General features: G+C 37.6%; 2 protein-coding genes across 4 annotated transcripts; one reads left to right on the top strand and one right to left on the bottom strand.

Moving 5' to 3' along the window:
* Window positions 1-7,607: 7,607 nt before the first annotated feature.
* On the bottom strand, window positions 7,608-14,919 carry LOC113716650 (mitochondrial Rho GTPase 1-like). Of its 3 annotated transcripts, none has more exons than XM_072068144.1 (14): window positions 14,446-14,919; window positions 14,155-14,287; window positions 13,273-13,422; window positions 13,000-13,176; window positions 12,620-12,871; window positions 12,131-12,199; window positions 11,158-11,213; window positions 10,595-10,676; window positions 9,782-9,993; window positions 9,523-9,592; window positions 9,040-9,152; window positions 8,627-8,777; window positions 8,197-8,374; window positions 7,608-7,898 (listed from the first exon to the last, which is right to left on the bottom strand). In XM_072068144.1, the coding sequence occupies exons 1-14, from the start codon at window positions 14,649-14,651 to the stop codon at window positions 7,825-7,827; spliced, it is 1,923 nt and encodes a 640-aa protein (XP_071924245.1). In that variant the 5' UTR covers window positions 14,652-14,919; the 3' UTR covers window positions 7,608-7,824. The 3 variants fall into 3 exon arrangements, with proteins under 3 accessions (XP_071924245.1, XP_027096847.2, XP_071924250.1); XM_027241046.2 differs by having other exon boundaries at window positions 8,197-8,383; window positions 14,446-14,916; XM_072068149.1 differs by having other exon boundaries at window positions 8,197-8,383; window positions 14,155-14,292; window positions 14,446-14,584.
* Window positions 14,920-18,320: 3,401 nt separating this feature from the next.
* Window positions 18,321-20,593, top strand: LOC140015497 (pentatricopeptide repeat-containing protein At4g02820, mitochondrial-like). Its single transcript, XM_072068130.1, has 2 exons — window positions 18,321-18,782; window positions 19,240-20,593. Exons 1-2 carry the CDS (start codon window positions 18,492-18,494, stop codon window positions 20,494-20,496), a joined length of 1,548 nt encoding a protein of 515 aa, XP_071924231.1. The 5' UTR covers window positions 18,321-18,491; the 3' UTR covers window positions 20,497-20,593.
* Window positions 20,594-20,913: the final 320 nt, after the last annotated feature.

The following is a 20,913-nucleotide window of genomic DNA, read 5'->3' as shown; positions in this document are numbered from 1 at the left end:
TAGATATGTGCTTCGAGGCATTCTTGGTAGGACTAGATTTCCACAACTATCACTTGCACAGAAGTGGAGTGTGATTAATTAGTAGGAGCTAACAATATTGATATTTAGATGTTTGGACAATATATGAATGTATATACGTATGTATGTGTAGCGCCGGAGACAATATCGAGCGAGTAATAACAGCTTCTAATTGTACTTCTCCAGTGGCATCTTGTGGATAAATTAAATGCCTTGTATAGTACTCCTACATGTGGTTAACAGCAAAGCTAAAAGGGGAAAGAAGTACGTAGTAACTAGTAACTAGTACTAGTGAGTTTCAAATATGGCATTAGCAAAAATGGGACGCGCAATTAATGTCCGTAATTTCTCAATTTACTCATTAACCAACATATTATTGAGGATGATGCCCTTTTCCAAATGAAATTAGCAGTAGCTGGCGTGACAAGCTAGCCAAGGGTGTGATGTCGTAAGTGGAGTGTGGGCACCATCACCGTGTAAGCGGCACCAATCAATTTGGAATCCCTTTCGTCCCGTTATTCCCGCCCAATCCAACTGGGGGTTTGGTCCGGTGTTCGCCTATTCTCTTCTTCTTCGAAAGGGTAAAATGCAGCCCATGTGCTTGGAACAACTAGTAAGTAGGTTACTAATGCCAACGACAGGTTGTAAGTTAAATTCCTGCATGTGATGTCTTGAAAAACTCTAGGATAGGCCTTCACCCCCGGGTAAGAGCTGGACTCTGCGGCCGCTCTCTAGACCAAATCCGAATTAGTTTCACCGAGGGTAGGGCGAAAGTTCAAATCTTATCTCCCATCACTTTATAATTATTTGGCTTCTCCAAATCTATATGGGTGCATGGTGCACCAATTTCATTCAATGATAGTTCAAACTCCGTCAATTCCTTTATTGACTCAGTTGGACCTCTCCTGAAATAAGTTAGATTAGAAATAGAGTAAATGATATCTATTGACAAAAAAAAAAAGGTAAAATGCCAGGATAAAGGGTGGTTTTTGTTGAGAGCAGATCCTCTGTCCAATACTTTGTGTCCAATTTCCTGTCCAATGTGAAACTACGTAGTTTCACTTATTATATCTACTGATGTGATAACTAAAAATAGGTGGTTGTTTGGCTGCCTTATACTTCTTTTTCTTTCTTCTTTTTTGGGTTTCTTTTGTTTACACAACTTTGTTACAATTCCCATCTTTTTTAAATATTCTTTTGTATTTGAAATCTTTAATACTTTGTTTTAAAAAAATGAAGTCCAATCCATCCTACACAAAAGGAAACCCCATTTGAGTCTTGTCCGCCCGACCATGGACATAAACAAACTCGCATTACACGAAAACAAATTGGAACAAAACATACGCTTATTATGAGTACCTTTCAATTACGAGGGTCATAGAATAGTGTTTTTTTTTTTTTAATCTATTATCACTATCTACATCACACTTCTATTTTAAATTATGCTTGAGGATGATCCAACAGGAAATCAATAGAATTAAACGACCATCAGATTATAAGAATGCAAAAAGCACTCATTTAAATTTAAGAGAAATCATTTTAATCTTTCACCTCACCAAAAAAAAAAAAAAAGACACGTGTGAGATAATTGGTTTCATAGAATAGTTCAAGGACCCGATATTTGCCTTTGGTCTCCTCGTGAATTGTGACGCCATCCCTTGTCGAGATCTCCAGTCCAGGGTCAAAATCACCAACGCCCGCCCGGCGCCCGTCCCTTTCCTTGCGTGGATGGTGTGTATCCCTTATAACCAGCCCGATATGAATCGCGCCGCATATCATGAATACAGACTTTCTAACATTCCCTTAAACGGTCCCAATTAAATTGCAAGGAAGTGATCTGCAGGTGGCCTCGTCCAGCGGAATCAAATCCTACTGCTACCACTTCTACAGTGGTTTTGCGATCTCGTGATGCCCCCTTTGTCCTACCTGTTTAGCTTCATTTTCTTCTCCACATGTATTTGATAGGCTCTTCCGGTCCCCCTTTTTTTTTGGTTACAATAATATTTAGCTTCTTCCTCAAACGTTGGACATGATCCATCCTTTTCCCATATATTTTTCTTCCGTGTCAGCATATCATCAACCTAATCCTGAATTTTTTTTTTTTTCCTTTTTGTTATTCAAGCATTAAACCATCCATCGTGTGGTATCAAGAAACCGTTTTTCCTGACCATGGAGCATCGATTCGCACTCTCGAGTCAGCAACACAAAATCAAATTGATGATGTAGAAATTCAAACCAGAAATTGTATTGACTTTTGATTTTTTTTTTTTTTTTTGGAAGCTACTGAATGTTGTTGATTGCATGAGATGGATACGAATACCACTAACCAACTTGTGACATAAACGCGGGCGTCTTACAACCTTATATTGATTATCAGACGCCAATATATACAAGTTTAGCATGCAAAATTCAGAATAAACACAAGGACCAGAGCATCCGAGGAAAGGGCCCATGACATAACTGGCTTTGTTGCCAAGGCCACCAGAGTCTTTGATGCTTATCGCCATATATATAGCAGCAACTTCTTGTTTGCATGCATGGTGGTGGTTTTTAGCTAAATTGCGCTGGCGCACTCTTTTTCCTCTTTTTTCGTTTGTTTTTTTCAGGAGGATGATGATTGACTTCGCATTCTCTATTTGCTTTGAGAAGGAGCACGAATGAACGGTACTACGTAGCATTTAATAAGAATATCATGCACATGGCTTGAGGCTGAAAACTAATTGCGGGACTCGTTGATCCCATGAAAATCCGTACCAGGTTAATTCGCCGGAGCTAGAAAGGGGATCCGGGGATGAGCTACTAAAATGAAACGGATAAAACATTCGTTTTCAGGTACGCCTGATCCGAGACAAGTGCCATAATATTGTTGCTGAATCATATGTATTCATCTAACAATCACTAATGTTGCCATCCAATCCGGTTCTTGTGGTCGTGAAAAACTAACATATTGCTTTTTCTCTACCATTTTCATCAATTCTTCTTTCCTCTGGAGCCCGACATATATCCTGACGTTACCTGTTAAGAGGATCATCCGTGATCTATAGAAGGGACCCATTTCTGTGAGCGTATGGATTTTGGGGATCTAAACGACGCTGCCGAGTTTTTATGAACTCTCTTTGTCTTCTAGCATGTGACGCTTTTCTTAGAACTATGGAGAAAAGCTGCAAATCTCTGACTAAAAATTAAGAGATTAGAGGAAAAATATTTTGACGGGGACTCCTATATAATCATTGGGCGATTAAGCAACAGCTAGAATAACAAAGCAGCCAAAAAACAAAAAATCTAATTGGTAAATAAGAGACCTTTAGGCCGTCTCTCCATGCACGTAAAATTTCATGTACGTGTGTGTTGTAACATAAACTCATGACAGATTCGTCAGGAGCAATTAAGTAGACTAATGCCCCCACATTCATATACACAGCAAATGTGATTGAATAGAACTAATAATGAAATCCAAAAAGTTGGATGTATTTGGAATTTCCATCTGTCAACATCGCTTCCTCTTCACATGTATGGACCATTAATTTTGTCATGCAGATGGTATCTTGGACAGCTCCAGAATATTTAGGGCAACTGCAGCCAACAGATCTAGAGTAACAAGCTAGGATGGACCTAGTACCGTCTGCAGCTTTCGTCGTGCCATTGGCTCTCTTCTCCGCAGCTCTGCTGGGCTGCTCTCTCTCTTACTCTCCGTCCATGTGTGCGTGACACGGAGAAAGAAACAGAGACTGAAGGTTGACAATATATGCCCAGATGAGTTTTGTTCTTCATCATTCACAATCATGAATCCCACATCGATCGACTAACTTGAATTTTGGACGTACCAGCAGCGCCAAAGCACTCACGTATATATTCTGAATGGACGAATTACTGAATTGAATGCGCCAACCTCCCATGTAACTTACCCGCCAAATCAATCACCATATATTCCCGTCCTGTGATTATGTATGTATAACTGATCTCTTAATGTTATTGCATGGCGGATTCCAATTCAAGGACTAGCACTGTATTGTTATTATATATATATATATATATAAGACATAATAATACTATCACTCCCTCTGCCACTTCTCTGTTTCTTAACTCCAACTAACTTAAGCGTCGGAGTCACAACGGGGAGTTAGTCCCGCTATTCTGCTCTTTACAGGTCAGTTCAAGATCAATTATCTGGTGCTAAGACCACCCCTGGTGTCTTGTTCAGGTCGCGCTCTCGATAGCCGCATCAATATACAAACAATTGTTATACATTTTTCTACCAGATAAAGTCCGAGTTCAACAGTCAAGCGTTAAAAAGGACGCCCTTCTTAATCTAATTTATTGGACGTGTGCAGTATTGGAAGAACAGCCTAATTTATAGTCCGCTTACAAAAAAGAAGTTGGAATCGCCAGAAAATCTATATCTATATCTATATGTATTGCAGAGAGGATTTTTAGCAGAGACCTTCTTAATGGTTCCCAATCTTCTCATTCTTTTTTCTAGAATTTTGTGAATATTTTAATACATAAAATCTAATTAAAAACTTTAAAATAGTGGATTATAACTAATCCTATCACTAGTCAAATTTAAAATTTAAAATGTTCTTGCTATCTCCTTCATAAACCATTTATAGTTTGTTATTTATACTTTAAGTCCTTTTTACTTCTTAATTAAATAAAATACATTTGTCAAGCCAAATTTCTCAAGGATAATTGATTAGTCTCATTTTACAATTATTCACCCTATTATATCCTTATCACTTTAGCCCCTTTTATTCCTTCATTAAAGAGGATTAATTTATCTAGCCAAATCCTTGAGATAATGTGATTAGTCATATTTTTTAGTTATTCATCCAATTATTTCTTTGTCGCTTTCCTTCTAGGTACAATAATCATTTGTCAAAATATTCTAATGATATACTTGATTACTCTTATTTTTTAATAATTTATGTTTCAATTACTAAATCAATTTTCTTGTGGCCTTAAACTTTTTTTTTTTTTTGTTTGTATTCAGCAAGCTAAGGGCACTTACTAGGTTTGCTTTATATATTTTTTATGTTGGATTTTATTCAGTAGGTTTGCTTTTTAAAGTTTTAAAATTTGAATGTTGAAATTATACTCTAACATTAAATTGGAGTATGTAAATAACAATTATGACATTTTATTTGCACTTAGAATAATCTCAATATTAATATCATGCAAGCATCTAGATGACTTTTCATTTAGCACATGTACACCAAAAAGTGTATGTAAAGAAAAATTTATGTATGAATTTTAAATTAATAAATGTGTATTTAGAAGGTTGCTTTTGGTGGTATTTTAGCAAAATTTTGATAAAAAGGTTGTATTTCATCAATTTTACATCCGAAACTTTACTCTTTATCGATGATTGCAATTCTAGCTTTTTATTTGATTAAAAACACTTAAAAATGAGGCAGCAACTTGGAAAAATAATTCTAACTTTTTATATGTCCAAAAACACTTAAAAAGTGAGATAATGAATTCTAAATAGTGAAAGCATTAAAAAGATAGAACTGTGAGGTTAGGGAAGGTAAAGATTAGGGGACAGTTATCAAATTTGATGATTCATGTGAGTTTGGGCAAGTTATAATTAGATTAATCTATATATTCCTACTTAGTTAATGATTCAAAATAGACGAGTCATCAATGAATATAGTTTTATATGGGTTTGGATTATCCAATCACCCTTCACAGCCCACTACTAAATTTTATTTTCTTTTGCATCCATATTTTGTCTAGCAACAAAATAGTAAATCATACCAACACATCAATTTTTACCTAAAGAAAGAGAAAAAAAACATAAAAATTGCTTAAAGGAGCCTAAAATGATCATCATAGTGAGTTTCAAATTTTGTCACTGTACGACAATCTAAAAATAGTTTAGGTATTAATGCAAACAATTAATTAACATTCATGAAATTTATTAAACTTTTATGAAAGGAATGAAGGAAGTAGGATAAATTTTAAAAAAAATAAAATAATAGAAATTAAAGAAGAGGATGAATAATTAAAGATGAATACATCTTATGATTGTTGGATGATTCCGGAAGGCACGTACGTTACAGATTTTTATTTTGCAACTAAACCTTGTCGTTCTTTTATTGGCTCCCGATTCTGCGTCGTCACTGGGAAACAGAGTCGAGTCTGTCGTGAACAAGGGTTTCCTCTGCATGCGTATCGTGTAAGATGATTCGATGAATGAACCAAACATGAAGATCCTCTTTATGACTTTTACGCATCTTTCGTCCTCCATGACCATTCTTGATCCTACAAGTATCCTTCCCCTTTTACATCAACTGCGCGCGGGGCCTGTCCTCCCCCGCTTTTTCTGTTTTACAAATTAGTCAAGATCAATAATTGCACAGCACCCCCCCCACCCCTTCCTCCACCCACACCGATTATAATCTCATGCGCTCTGCAATTTGCACACCCATCTCTTCCGATCTTCCATAGCTTCTTATTATTCAAGAAAAGGTATCTTTAAAGATCGCCATCGATCGTCTTGTCGGCTATCGGTATCAGGTTTGTTCAAAAGCGCAAGTGGACTGAATTATTCCAGACCAAAAATGACCCGTCCTCTTTTTTTTTTTTTTTTTTTAATTTAAACCCACGTTGATACTTGTCATCGTAGGAACGGCCACGTTATTATCATTCGTTAAATCCATTTTTTTTGAAAGCATCAGAGGAGTTTCAACAATTCATTCATCTTGTCTCGTGCCCCCGTTCGCTCGGCTCCAGCGGCAGATTTACTCCGAACTTCACAATCCTTGTTCCCTCACAGGATCAAGAAAACAACACGCGGATGTCTCCAAACAAGGGGTGAAATACCAAGACGCGTTAACCGCCTAGTGATTCAAATCCAATGGGCTAAAAGTTAAAATAAGTTCCTTGGCTAACAAGGATATCCTCCCCCCTAACCGTTAGCTTCAAGAACCCTGTTTTGTTGGCTTTACCACCCCCACTGTGCAGCAGGTACTTCAATCACACTACTGTTTTTTGCTGAAAAAGTTCCAGTAGTACAAATCAAGCCCAACCGTCAAATTCATGACGTGTATAGAATCTGTTAACAACCCAATATTCGCAATTTGGCATGTTTCAGCCACGCAATATCAGGCGATGAGATTGACAGCAGTAGCAAAACAGCAGCGTTTTTCATCCTCCAGTTTTACACAACTAAAAGCGAGAAAAAGGAACTCTCATAACCACGCTGCTTCATCTTTATCTAGTCACCAAGGCACAAACCAAAGACAACAAACTGGAATCCTCAAGAAAACTTCCGACTTCTGTAAAATGTACTTGTTCTCCGTCATAAACTGGGGCATTCGATAATTCCAACTAATAAAGATCCTCAAGTACACCAAACACGATGTAAGACGGACTTTAAAAGAAAGCAAATGTTCTTCTCTTTACCTCTTTTAGTGTTGTTCGAAGTATAAGGGGAAGGAAGGGAAGCAGAATGTTACAACAAAGGAACCAACCCGCTAATTGAATGCACTTGCATTCAGAGATTCTCGTTTTCATTCTGATGTGCATAATCATATTACTGTACACAAATGCGGAGTGGCATTTGAAGGCACCAAAGAAAGGAGGAATAAAGCTCAAAGAGAAATATGTACTCTTATTATACAAAAATTAATCCTGAACTTCCAAGCAAAATTGGATCTTCAATCTTCAAAGGAAAAAAAAAAAATCCTTTATGTACAAGATGAATCTTAAAAAAAAAAAAAAAAAAAAAAGTTGGAAAGGGAACAATTACTAAAATATCTAAAACCTTATGTATCGTTCTTGTATGACTAAAAGGCACAAAGCCTAACTGGAGGTATTCTTCTTTGCAGCATAGGAGCGATATGCTGCCAATCCAACAACAGCAACAGCAGCAGCAACTGCAATAACAGTTGAAGAGTCAAAGCAAATGCAGAAGGCTTGAGGAACCTTTTATGTACAATCACCTCAAAGATTCCCCCTTTTATTCCATTTGCCCTTTCTTTTGGGGGGTGACTCTTTTCAACTTAATTCCAGATTACTAGACCATAGCTCAAATCACAGTCAAAACTTAGGACACCTTCTAGCATACAGGATAAATTTCTGGTAATTTACAAGCAACTAGCCTCAATAAGGTAGTGCTACTGCTGTACTAACAGTTTAGTTTCAAAAGGAAGGCATTTGAGAGAAAAATCATACCTGAGACAAACATGAGAGAGCGACTAACAAAATGGCGATACAGTTTCCTGTTTTGTCCAACCTCAGTTTCCGGAATGTTGAGATGAGGGCGATCAGCTGCATGCACTATTCTCTGGAAAACATTGTTCAGATCTCTTTCCTTCACACTCACATGAACGGGTGCATCTATTCCCATATCCTGACAAATCTAAAACATAAAGCATACTTACCACAGTTAAAAGATTAGTATATGCTCATTTGTGTTTGTGAGGGCGTCTCAGTGTGTGTGTGTGTGTGAGAGAGAGAGAGAGAGAGAGAGAGAGAGAGATCATCCTTTGTATTGGTTTTGTAGTTAACTTTTACTAATATTGTGGAAGACGAGGTGCACACCTCGACCTCCTTCCCATAAAAATTAGATGCAATAAAGCGGAACCAATCAAGTAACAAGTACCTTGGCTGAATCTTTTATACCATTTGAATAGGAATCCAGATCATCTTTGGCAGCAATAAAGAGACATGGCACCCCAAAACCGGTCTCTTCACCTTGCCTAGCAACATCCTTAAGCAATTCGGATGCTCTTTTTAAAGAATTTTCATCCGAGCTAAAGAAATGAAAAGTATCGTGAGAAACATCAGCAAATTTTGGAGAGAAATCTTTAGGAGAAAATTGAAAAAAACAGACATATTCTAAGAGTAGAGTTCTCTCATGCATCAGTGATAATGAGACTTGAGAGGCTAACCAAAGCAACATCTAAGACTTCCAATGACAGCTACCAACAGGACATAATTAATCATTTAATCCACTGAATCCTAAGTAGTCACAATTCACGGTTAACTCTTTGTTTAACATGCTACAATCCCCACCTGTCATAAACAAATACTGCAACATCACAAGCGGCCAAAGACTTCTTATCAGACAACAAATTTTTAACCTCATCTTCAGGAATTTCACGAAGCACAAGAGTTTTTCTAGTTCCCTGCATTAAAAAGTGTATATCGCAAATATGTCATCACCATGGTATTCCAAAGAATTTAAACTGTATAAATATGCTTGTGACAAGACATAATAATTGTTTTACTCATAGAAGACTGATATGGTCTTACATTAAACATGCTTTTTACAATTAGTCATACTCATTGACATAATATGTCATGCGCATGTTTATGGATTTGTGCAAGAGATTGAGAATTTTGAGATGGTACAAGAACATAGTTTATACGAATATGTGAGTGTGCATGTGAGTTCATATGCAGAAGTGTGTGTGTGTGTGTGTGAGAGAGAGAGAGAGAGAGAGAGATTCTTTCAATCTAACTCCAAAGCATGACATTTAAGCCACTAGTACTCACCGCAGCCTGGTTAACAACATTCACCACATACCAATCACTACTAGTTGGTCTGTAATTTTCTGAGAACGGCCTTAAATACAAGAAAGAAATGTAAACGACGTCAAAATCTTTGTGGGATGTAATAAAAATTATGCACAAGGAAAGACAGAAGCCAGCACTGGCAATAATACAAAGCAGAAAGTTAAAAGGATTAGAGACAAGTTTCTCCTAAATTTAAACTAATCTGATTAAAATATGAGAAAAACCATAAGCAATACACCTTCCAAGAAAAGACTTTAAGAGTGTAGACTTTCCAGCATTTTTAGGTCCAAAGACAAAGCATTGATGCACATCTCGTTCTGTTCTCTGTTTCTTGCGGTCCACAGATCTTCTCCTAGTTACATGGAATGCTGATGCAGCATCACAGTTATATCCAATGTATATTAAGTTAGCCAAACTTTGATTGGGGTTCAGCAAAGTCATAAGAGCCCACTGCAATCATGTGCTCTGTATCAGTGACAATTAACCGATAGCTCAACATCAGGCAGAAATGCCTAAGGTAAATGGCAGAATAAGAGACAGCATCCAGCAAATGATTCAAAAAGAGGCAAAAAGTACAGAACAAAGATAAAATGCAGCTAGAATAAAATATCAGTGCAGAACTCCCATAAGAAATCAAATAACAAGCAGCAAAGGCCAACTGTAGCTTTTGTGAGGAACAACCCATAAACCAACATGCAACATAACATTATCTGTTGAATAGATAATGTTGCATGAACTTAGTTCCACATGACAATCATATCAAGTTGACAGATCTATGTTGATTTATCAACATATAAACATGCGCATATGCATGTCCAGATAAATAGATGATAACAACAGAGATATTACAATTAAACCTCCCAATTGCAAATCTGAAGCTACAGAACTTGAGAAGTTTTAAGAAGCCAACAGGAATAACCACAGGAGTCAAAAACCATATGACAACAAAAAAATATAAACGTACGATCATATGCAATCATCAATAAAAAGGCATATCTCTAATGGCAAACTTCACTAGGAGTAACCACTACAAGAGCTTCAAACAACGCACCTCACATAGATATCCAGAAAGAGATAAGCCCCCCATTGGAGTTCTGTCAACTGCATCCTTATAAGGAGCATCTTCCCACGGACTGAAGTTTTAAAAATAAGACAGATTTGAGAAATAATAGTATTTCAAAGGAAAAAAAATAAGAATAAACCCATGATTCATGTGTAATACTCACCCACTAACATACATACATGCATGCATGCATATACATACATACGTATATATATATATATATGTATATATATATGTGTGTGTGTGCATAGATATATAGACACACACACACATACATACATACATCCATACATACATACATATATCTATCCAATCTCATACATTTGATAACTAAAAGTCTCGTGCTTTTTCTGTGTTTAAAATGCATAACAGAAACAGGAAAACTTTGCATTATATCTAGACCAGCCAAGTCAAGTCATATTTGTACGTGACTCTTCAAAACAAATTGACAAGCACAACATGCAAAATGAAGCACCACCATAAACCACAAAGTCAAATCCAAATTGAGCAATTCAGGGAGGACTGAAGACAAAACTGCTCAAAAAACCAACCTTTCTGGTGCAGTTGAAAATAGTTCAACAAGCTCAGAATGCTGAAGAACACCATCCTGTCAAAGAAAAACTCAGAAAATGATCTTCAACTGTCGAATATCAATTGATGTCTAAAAAACAGACATAACTGAAATTTGAATATAAGGTTATGCAGCTCCATAGTATGAGTCAACCATAGGAAACATGAATTATGCCAACTTTAACGCTAAAAGGGCACTATGATCCTACCAACATTAAAGCCTTTGGTGATCCCTTGTTACCTAGATAGCCATAAGAAGATTTTTTTTCTTGCAGGTCCCATTAGGGACTAGCTCAAACTTCAATCTTCCAAAACTCAGACATCCTAAACCCTCCACAGATACCATTTATTTTTGTCCAACTTGCACTTCACAGAGAATTAGACAGCCTTTGAGTGGTAGACATATGAGTGTGTTTGGATTACACATTATTTCCATCTTATTTACACATACTAATTTGCTTGCATCATCAACACATTTTCCAATCACCTTTTTATCTCACATATATCATATCAAAAATGTGCTACAGTATTTTTTCACAAAATTATCTCAAATAATTTACTATCCAAACACACTCACTCTCTCTTGCTTGCCGGCTTTCCCATGGTTACAAATGTACTCTTTTCTATGTATATTCAGTTGCTATATTGGAATGATCTTTTCCACAGAAAAAATTTTCCAGAGAATGCAACTAAAGCAGAGCACAAAAGTTCAGGCCTAGTTAACACTAACATTTAAAAAAATTTTAAAAAATTAACTTAAAGATATACGATTGGAAGAGGACAGGGAGGAAATAATCTCTACAGTAAAACACAGTACATTGTAGGCTTCACGAAACCAGTTAGCTGTAAATTTTCACTGAAAGAGTTACTTGATAGGTTTCAAACAAATTAGAACTCGGCAAAATACAAATTCTCTTAGAATGAACTTAGAATGAAGCAAAATGTCTACCGTACTTTATCACCATCATATGTGCTGAAGACTCCCTTCAAGAACTCCATGGCTTCACTTGTCAATTCCATATTCTGCAAGAAGATAATGGCAACTTTAGAAAAACGTTTTAGACATACTAGACTCTCTATAGACCCCATTCTTAGTACATCAAAGAGATACTCAGAAAGAACAGGACAAAATATCATAAAACTGAACCATTACCATTTTGACCAAATTTTAGTTGAGAAACCAGTAAGTTCATAATAACAGAACATGCGAGACTCATTAAAAATATCTACTCAAGTACAAGCACAATCACAGTATTGATTTTTCTCCGGCTAAATGCTACGGTTAGATTATCTCTTTACTTGACTTCTAAGGAATTCTTGGAAACACGTCATGTTTAACCAGTAAGGCAGTTTCATGATTGTGATGCCATTAGACTGCACAAAAACCTTATCCAATCATGCAAAAGGAAAAGAGGTAATTCATGGCTTCATTAGAGGAATCACCTGGTCAGGAGCCTTTTTGAATGGAATAGATAGATAAGGATCCCCCAGCTTAATTTCATCATCATACCCAAATTTTCTTAAAACAGTCCAAGTTGTCTCAAGCCGACCTTTTTCAATAAAAAGAGCATGCAAATAAAGAAACCCTGTCAGGGTAAGCCCAAGGTCATTGACTCCTTCACCCAACTTCTCTTGTACGACTCTCTTCACCTCCACTATTTCAGCAGGCTGTAGCGGAGCATTGAAGCATCTAACCTGTATCATATCATTTCAAATGGTATAAATGACGGCACTAAAACTGGCAGAGACAAAATATAAACGGGAAGAAAAATGATAATGTATGATGAAACAGTATCAGAGAAAAGGAAGTGGGAAGCAGCAACCTGAAACTCATTCAACTCTTCATCATTGAGGGCATCATCCATGTCATGGTCACAAAGTATAAATATCCGTTTTAACGCTCTTACGCAGCGGGGTTTCAGAGTTTGAGTCTCTTGATCAAATAGTGGGGCAGTTGGATGAAGCACTGCCTTTTGAGCATAATAAAATACTTCAGGGACCTATAGACAAACTAGCATAATATTAATAGCAACGGACTATAATTAAAAAATTTTCATAAAATGAAGTGACAGAATCTCTAACGAATAGAGGCAAACCTGAAGCATATTTGCTGCAGAACATTCTATACAAGTCTCAATCTCTCGAAACTGTTGCATAATTGGGGCCATTACCTGCTCCAAACTCATATGATACTCCTCATCTCGCTTATCCAGCTTGCAGCCAACAACTATGACTGGTGCCTTTATCTGAAAATTGCATTTAACAAAAAAAAAGTTTCAAGGTGAGTGGCAACAATCTCCACCATTTTGGCCTTGAATCTTGAGAATGAGAATGTTGGGATTGTAGTCTTTGGTAGTGATACTGCTATTAAAGAAGGACATCTTGCCAAGCGCACTGGATCTATTGTGGATGTTCTTGCAGGAAAGGCTACACTAGGGCATGTGGTCAACGCATTAAGAGTACCTATTGATGGAAGAGGAGCTCTAAGCGATCACCAGCGAGCCTATGCAAACAGGTCTAAAAGCGGTAGATAGGCCTCGTTCCTATAGGTCGTGGTCAACAAGAACTTATAATTGGGGACCGACAAACTGGAATAAAAACAGCTATTGCTATCGATATCATGTTAAATCAAAAGCAAATGAACTCGTCGTAATTGAAAATAGTTTACCAAAAGATTTAGCCGTTAAACATTGCAACAAGTGTCAAAATAGATGCTTGTGAAACAACATAATTCAGGAGAACTCCAGAAGAGAAACGGCAGGCTTGCAGCATCAGCAAGATGCTATATTCGGCACTGGTTTGCTTCTCGGATTTCACTCCGATGTTTATTACCAACCAACCAAAAAAAGAAAAAAGTTGGATAAATACTCGGTAACTCACATCAAGGTCCACTGTCTGCCCAATATACCACAAAAGAGCAGAGGAATCAATGAAAGAGTCTACGCGGGCACAGAAGAATATCGGGATTGAAAGCGTACCTCTAATCGGCGAAGTTCGTATAGCCAGAAGGTAGTGAGGCGCTTGAGCGTGGCAGGCTGATCGCATGCATAAGTCAGTACTACTACATCGGCTCGCTTCAATTCTTCAGCAAGCTTACCTCTGTTCTCCAAGCTAAACTAACCAACAATCGATAAAATACATCACTCATTACCCAAAAAAAAAAAGGATGAATTAGAAAAGAACAAATAAAAAAGCACTGGTGACTTGACGATTAACATAACGTAGTAGAACGAGGAGGAAATGGAATGAAGGAGAGTAATTGTGAGAACCTGGATGAGGTATCGATGAGAGTGAGGGGGACGTTATCAGGATAGAAGTCGGGGGGAAGGCGAGTGGGAGGGAGAACAGGCTGGACTTGGATGGGGAAACTTTCGGAGGCGGCAGCGGCAATGAGGCTTGACTTGCCGGTAGCGCGGTCGCCGACGACGACGACGCGTATGTTTGTGCGGGAGGAGGAGGTTGAAGAACCAGGCATCGAAATGAATCGTGTCTGTGATCAGAGTGGAGTGCAGAGGTGTGAAGAGACTTTGAGAGGGGCGTGATCGGATGAATTCCGGGGATCGAATCAACTATTCACGGAATGTCGCGTCATGTTCCTCTCGTGCTCTGAGCTCCTGTTGCGATTGGACATCTGGCGAAAATTGTTTGCCACCGTCGCCCACTCGGCCTGCGTTTCCATCCTGTCCCGAGGTACAGGGAAATCCATACAATGCGCATCGGACTTTGATTATCTGCTGTCATCATTGGGCTCGGGCCGCCATTATGTTTTGCTTAATTTAATGGGTCCGTGATAAATGTGCTGCTATATTGCTATGTCCCCACGCAGATTTTTTGCAAGGTGGAATTGATTTTTTTTTTTTTTGCTAAAGTCACGTGAGACACACAGCGCTAAAGCGTCCAAGCCTTCGACTCCTGCTCTAATATGTACTTAAGGGATCTCTAACCTATACTAAAGGCTACTCTAACCTCACAATTTACTCCTACTAAGGACTACTGTAGGAATTAAATCAAGATCATTATTTGTTAGTTTCTTAATTGGAGTTGGTTAGAATTAGTATAGTTGGAGTCTACGTCTAGTTAGTTGAGTTTCAGTCTAACAAGGATGCTTGATGTCCTATTCCAATGTGGTCTTTAATTTGAATTAAAAAACTACATCTAGTGTATTTTTATTGTATATAGTCATGAGACAAAGAGATATAAGTTATTCAATCCAAACACAGGAAAGGTAATTATTAGCAGAGATGTGATTTTTGATGAACATGAAGCTTGGAATTGGTCTAAACAAGATCCCAAGACATCGCCAAAACACCCATCCATTTCTCCCATTGTGGGACCAAGTGCTGATAAGCAAGCAGTGGAGCAAGTTGTGCAGCCTCTTGGTGATCATTCATCTTTCGTTATTCAGGTTGAGACATCCAGTCGACCACAGAGAGAACGACGCATGCCAACCCGATTTGATGATTATGTTGTTGGCACAGATGATAATTTAACTGACGAAGCAATTGTAAATTTTGCTCTTTTTGCAGATTGTGATCCTATCTCATTTAAAGAAGCTGTCAAAGATGATCGTTGGATTCGTGCAATGGATGAAGAAATTCATGCCATTTAAAAAAATAATACATGGAAGTTGACCACTATCCCACCTGAAAAGAAGCCAATTTGAGTGAAATAGGTATATAAGACCAAGTATAAGCCAACAGGAGAGGTGGATCGCTTCAAAGTGAGATTGGTTATCAAAGGCTATAAGCAGAAGGCAGGTATTGATTATTTTGAAATTTTTGCACCAGTTGCTAAACTTGATACAGTTCGTATGATTATATCACTTACTGCAAATAATTGCTGAAAAATTCATCAATGGATGTGAAATCTGCATTTTTAAATGATTTTCTTGAAAAATAGATATATGTTAAGCAACCTGCAGGTTATGTTAGAAAAGGCCAAGAAAGCAAAGTATATAGATTGAAAAAGACATTATACGAGTTGAAATAAGCTCCTAGAGTTTGGTATACTCGCATCGATACTTATTTTATTGAGCATGATTTTCTGAGATGTTCATATGAGCATACTTTGTACATCAAATTTAATCCTGGAGAAGATGTCCTTATTGTATGCTTGTATGTGGATGACTTGATTTTTACAGGCAACAATCCCAAACTAATTTCTGAATTCAGGGAGGTCATGATTAGTCAATTTGAGATGACAGATTTGGGATTAATGTTTTATTTTCTTGGTATTGAGGTTCATCAGTTGGATGATGAAATTTTTATCTCACAAAGGAAGTATGCAAGTGATATTCTGAAAAAATTTAAGATGGATGTGGCTAAACCAATGATGACGCTGGTTGAAGAAAAAATTGAAATTAACCAAAGATGGTATCGGTGATTTTGTTGATGCTACTTATTTTAGGAGGCTGGTAGGGAGTCTCAGGTGTTTAACTTCTACGAGACCTGACATCACTTATGGAGTTGGTTTGATTAGTAGATTCATGGAATCTCCACGTCAGTCTCACTTGCAAGCTGCTAAGAGAATTTTGAGATACATTCAAGGTACACAATCTAATGGTATATTTTATTCATCTTCACATGATAACAACCTTGTTGGATACACTGATAGTGATTGGGCTGGTGACACAATACAAAGGAGAAGCACTTCTGATTATGCATTTTACTTGGGATCTGGTGTATTTTCTTAGTCCTCAAAAAAACAATAGGTGGTTGCTTTGTCCACAGCAGAAGCGGAGTACATGGCGGCTACAAGTAGTGCTACTCAAGCATTTTGGTTGCGGAGAATGCTTGGATTCTTGCAACACAAGCAAGATGGTCCTACCACAATATTTTGTGATATCATGTCTGCTATTGAGTTGACAAAAAATCCAGTTTTTCATGGGCGCAGCAAACATATTGACATCAAGTATCATTTTATTCGTGAGTTGGTTCAATAGCAAGAAATTGCCATTGACTATTGCAGAAGTGAAGATCAAGTAGCTGATATTTTGACAAAGCCACTCAAGTTAGAAATATTCATGAAATTGAAGAAGATGCTTGGCATGGTGAAATTTAAAGATCTTGATTTAAGGGAGGCAATGTAAGAATTAAATTAAGATCATTATTTGTTAGTTTCTTAATTGGAGTTGGTTAGAATTAGTATACTTGGGGTCTACGTCTAGCTAGTTGAGTTCCAGTCTAACAAGAATGCCTGATATCCTATTCCAATGTGGTCTTTGATTTATTAGATGGTGCGGATCCCTGAGCAAAGTGAGGACTTGGTACCTATATGTATATGTGTAGTACTAGTCTGCCGTAGGTCGAAGCATGTGTAAAAGCTGAGGGTCCTTATAAATAAATATTGGCATTGCCTCCTGGAGCTTCATATGCTTCTGTCTCTATTTCATTTTTGGTACCGTTGCTTTATTTATTGGTTGCACTATTCCGCTGCAAGTTCATTGAGAAATTTATTTATTCGTTGTTATCCTGTGGGTTATATTTCTACAACTACTCTAACCTATATAATAAGGAAGTGTAGGGTTATGGGAATTAACAGAACTGAACCAACATTTAACCATACAAGTGCAAGAAGCATTGATAGAGATTGAAGAGAAACCACGTTAAGTGCCAACTTTTGATGGAAGCAAAGTTTGAATTCTTAACTTCCCATCCCATAAAACACATGTGATAGTCAATTATTCTAGAGGTAGTTAGTTCCATATTGTTCTAATCATCATTTCATTATTTCTAATAAAGTATGTTTCTCAACTATATTTTCCTATTCTCAAAATGTAGAATTATTTCTAATAAAGTATGTTACTCAACTAATTTTCCTATATGCAAAATGCATAATTTGGTGGTTTTTTAAAAAGATGCAAGATTTGGTTGATTTTCTATTTACAGATAACATATTGTGGGTTCACAAGAGATGATTTTGCAACATACATCATCCTTGTCTATTGGAAGAATAAGAATATACCAGGTTCTCTAAAACAAGATTCTCTAAGTAAAAGAAAATAAAAAAATTTAAAGCCAATGTACTCCGCTACTTCATTAAACAACTCTGTGACATATTCTCAATTTATTTTTTCATATATTAAAATTTAAATGATCAATAGAAGGGATATAAATGTGAGAGTATCCCTTATTAGAACCAATTATTAGCAGAAATGGTAGAAAAGAAAAGCGGGCTGATTTAGGGCGCCTTTTTTCGCCAGAAAACATTCCTCGGAGCAAGTTGAAGCGTTTTTTAGTTGTGTGAACCGCTAGCCCGGTTCTATTTTGCTCCGGAATTTCCCTGCCTTCTCATTGGTGTCCCGTGAAGATTAAAGATGTTCCCTCGTTTGTTGCGCAGATCCCTCGCCGTCGTGCGCTATTTCTCGGCAGAAGCCATTGGAGCGACGGTGAAGTCCCCACCATCAGGTGGTGCAAGCAGCAAAATCACGAGCACTGGTGGAAGAGACACCCTCGGGAGGAGGCTACTGAGTCTGGTATACACAAAGCGCAGCGCCGTCATCGCCATTAGAAAGTGGAAGGAGGAAGGCCACGTAGTCCAAAAGTACGAGCTCAACCGCATAGTCCGAGAGCTCCGTAAGCTTAAGCGCTATAAACATGCCCTCGAGGTGTCTTCTTCTTCTTCCTTCTCACTTTTTCCTTCTGTTTCTTTCTTTATTTTCTCAGAATTCTTTTGTTTATATTTCATAGTGAATATTACTGGGATGAATTAGAACTTGAACTTGCTAGTATATCAAAGATGATAAAATTCTTATTTCTTCTTAAAAATAAATAAATAAAGATGATGGAATATAAAGTTCTCTGGGACCCCTAATAGCTCTAATAAGAAAAGATAGCGAAATGGATTCAATACATTTACTTGCAGCTGTGTGTGAGCTGTGGTGAACATTGAATCCGGATGATCATCCATTGAGTTGCTCCTTGCCAGCTTTTAGTATTTACCATAATGCTCAATAAAAACCTTGCACAAATTTTATTTTATGTTTTTGAGTAGCCTTGTGAGGCATTATCCTTTGCGGAGGTTTTATTTGTTTCCTAGTCAATCTGAATACTGTACTTCTGTAGGTATGTGAGTGGATGAGGATACAGGAAAATATCAAGTTACTATCTGGGGACTATGCCGTCCATTTGGACTTGATTGCAAAAGTCCGAGGCATGAATAGTGCTGAGAAGTTCTTTGAAGATCTTCCTGACAAAATGAAAGATCACACAACATGTAGTTCCCTTCTTCACACCTATGCCCAACACAAGGAATCCGCTAAAGCGGAAGCTTTAATTGAAGAGATGTCAGAGTGTGGTTTCTTGAAGAGTCCTCTTCCTTACAACCACATGTTAACCTTGTATATCTCCACAGGGAAGTTGGAGAAGGTTTCAGCGATGATTCAGGTGTTAAAGAAGAACACTTCACCAGATGTTGTTACATATAACCTGTGGTTATCTGTCTGTGCACTGCAGAATGACGTAGAAACTGCAGAAAAAGTATTCCTGGAGCTGCAGAAGGAAACACTGGATCCAGATTGGGTGACTTATAGCACATTAACCAATATCTACATTAAAAATTCACTCAAGAAAAAAGCAGCTTCGACTTTGGGTGAAATGGAAAAAAGAATTTCCAAGAAAGTTCGTCCCGCTTATTCCTCTCTCATTAGTTTACACACTAGCCTGGAACATAAAGATGAGGTTTATTGGATTTGGAAGAAGATGAAGTCAATGTTCCACAAGTTAAATGACTCCGAGTATATGTGCATGATTGCATCCCTAGTGAAACTCCATGAATTATGCAAAGCAGAGAAGCTTTACATGGAATGGAGTTCTATTTCTCCAACTGGGGACTCTAGAATTCCGAATATACTTCTTGCTGCTTATATCAACGATGGTCATATGGAAATGGCTGAGAAGTTCTACAAACAGATGGTAGAAAAAGGTATGACTCCTAGCTATACCACTTGGGAGCTTCTGACATGGGGCTACTTGAAACTAAAGAAGGTGGAAAAGGTACTTGATTGTTTCAACAAAGCTATTGGTAGTGTGAAAAAATGGGAGCCAGATGTAAAGATGGTCAAAGAAGTATCTGGGATGCTTGAAGCGAGTGGCAACATTGAGGGTGCAGAAAAATTGTTAGTTACTCTTCGGCATGCTGGACACTTGAATACAGGAATATATAACTCACTTCTCCGAACTTATGCAAAAGCTGGTAAGATGCCAGTTGTAGTTGCAGAGAGGATGAAGAAGGATAATGTCGAACCGGACGAGGATACCAGGCAGCTCATACAGCTAACTAGCAGAATGTGCGTGACTGAAGTTCCGAGCTCTATCCTGTGAGAATAACTTGAGATTTGTTGTCTAGGAGATAAAAAAATGTACCTTGATGTATGCCTTTATTCAATTTGATTCTGCAGTTGCAGGGATTACTGACACAGTCTGCTGCTTCAATATTGTAAAATAACGGGGATAAGTAAGATCTTTACAAAGCGAGGAGACGGTTCTTCCATTCCGGTGGATGTTTGTTACTGAATTAGAAATTCATCAGGGTACAGAACAGGGAGGGTCCTCGTAGGCTGTGAATTTTTGATGGCGTAATAAAATGGTGGAAGAAGGTTGGCTGATTGAGGATCTTATTAAGCAGATTTCCGGCAACTCATAGGTTTTTTGTTGTTCAGTAATCTCCACACCCAATTACAGGGCATCTGTTCAATCAAATGACAAAGTGTTTATGATGGTAAGGTTCTGGAGCAGTAG

This window comes from Coffea arabica, chromosome 1e (assembly GCF_036785885.1).
Source record: "Coffea arabica cultivar ET-39 chromosome 1e, Coffea Arabica ET-39 HiFi, whole genome shotgun sequence".
NCBI classification, from domain to species: Eukaryota; Viridiplantae; Streptophyta; class Magnoliopsida; order Gentianales; family Rubiaceae; genus Coffea; species Coffea arabica.
Note: the sequence above shows the minus strand (reverse complement) of the source record. Positions and strands in the feature narration are given on the sequence as shown.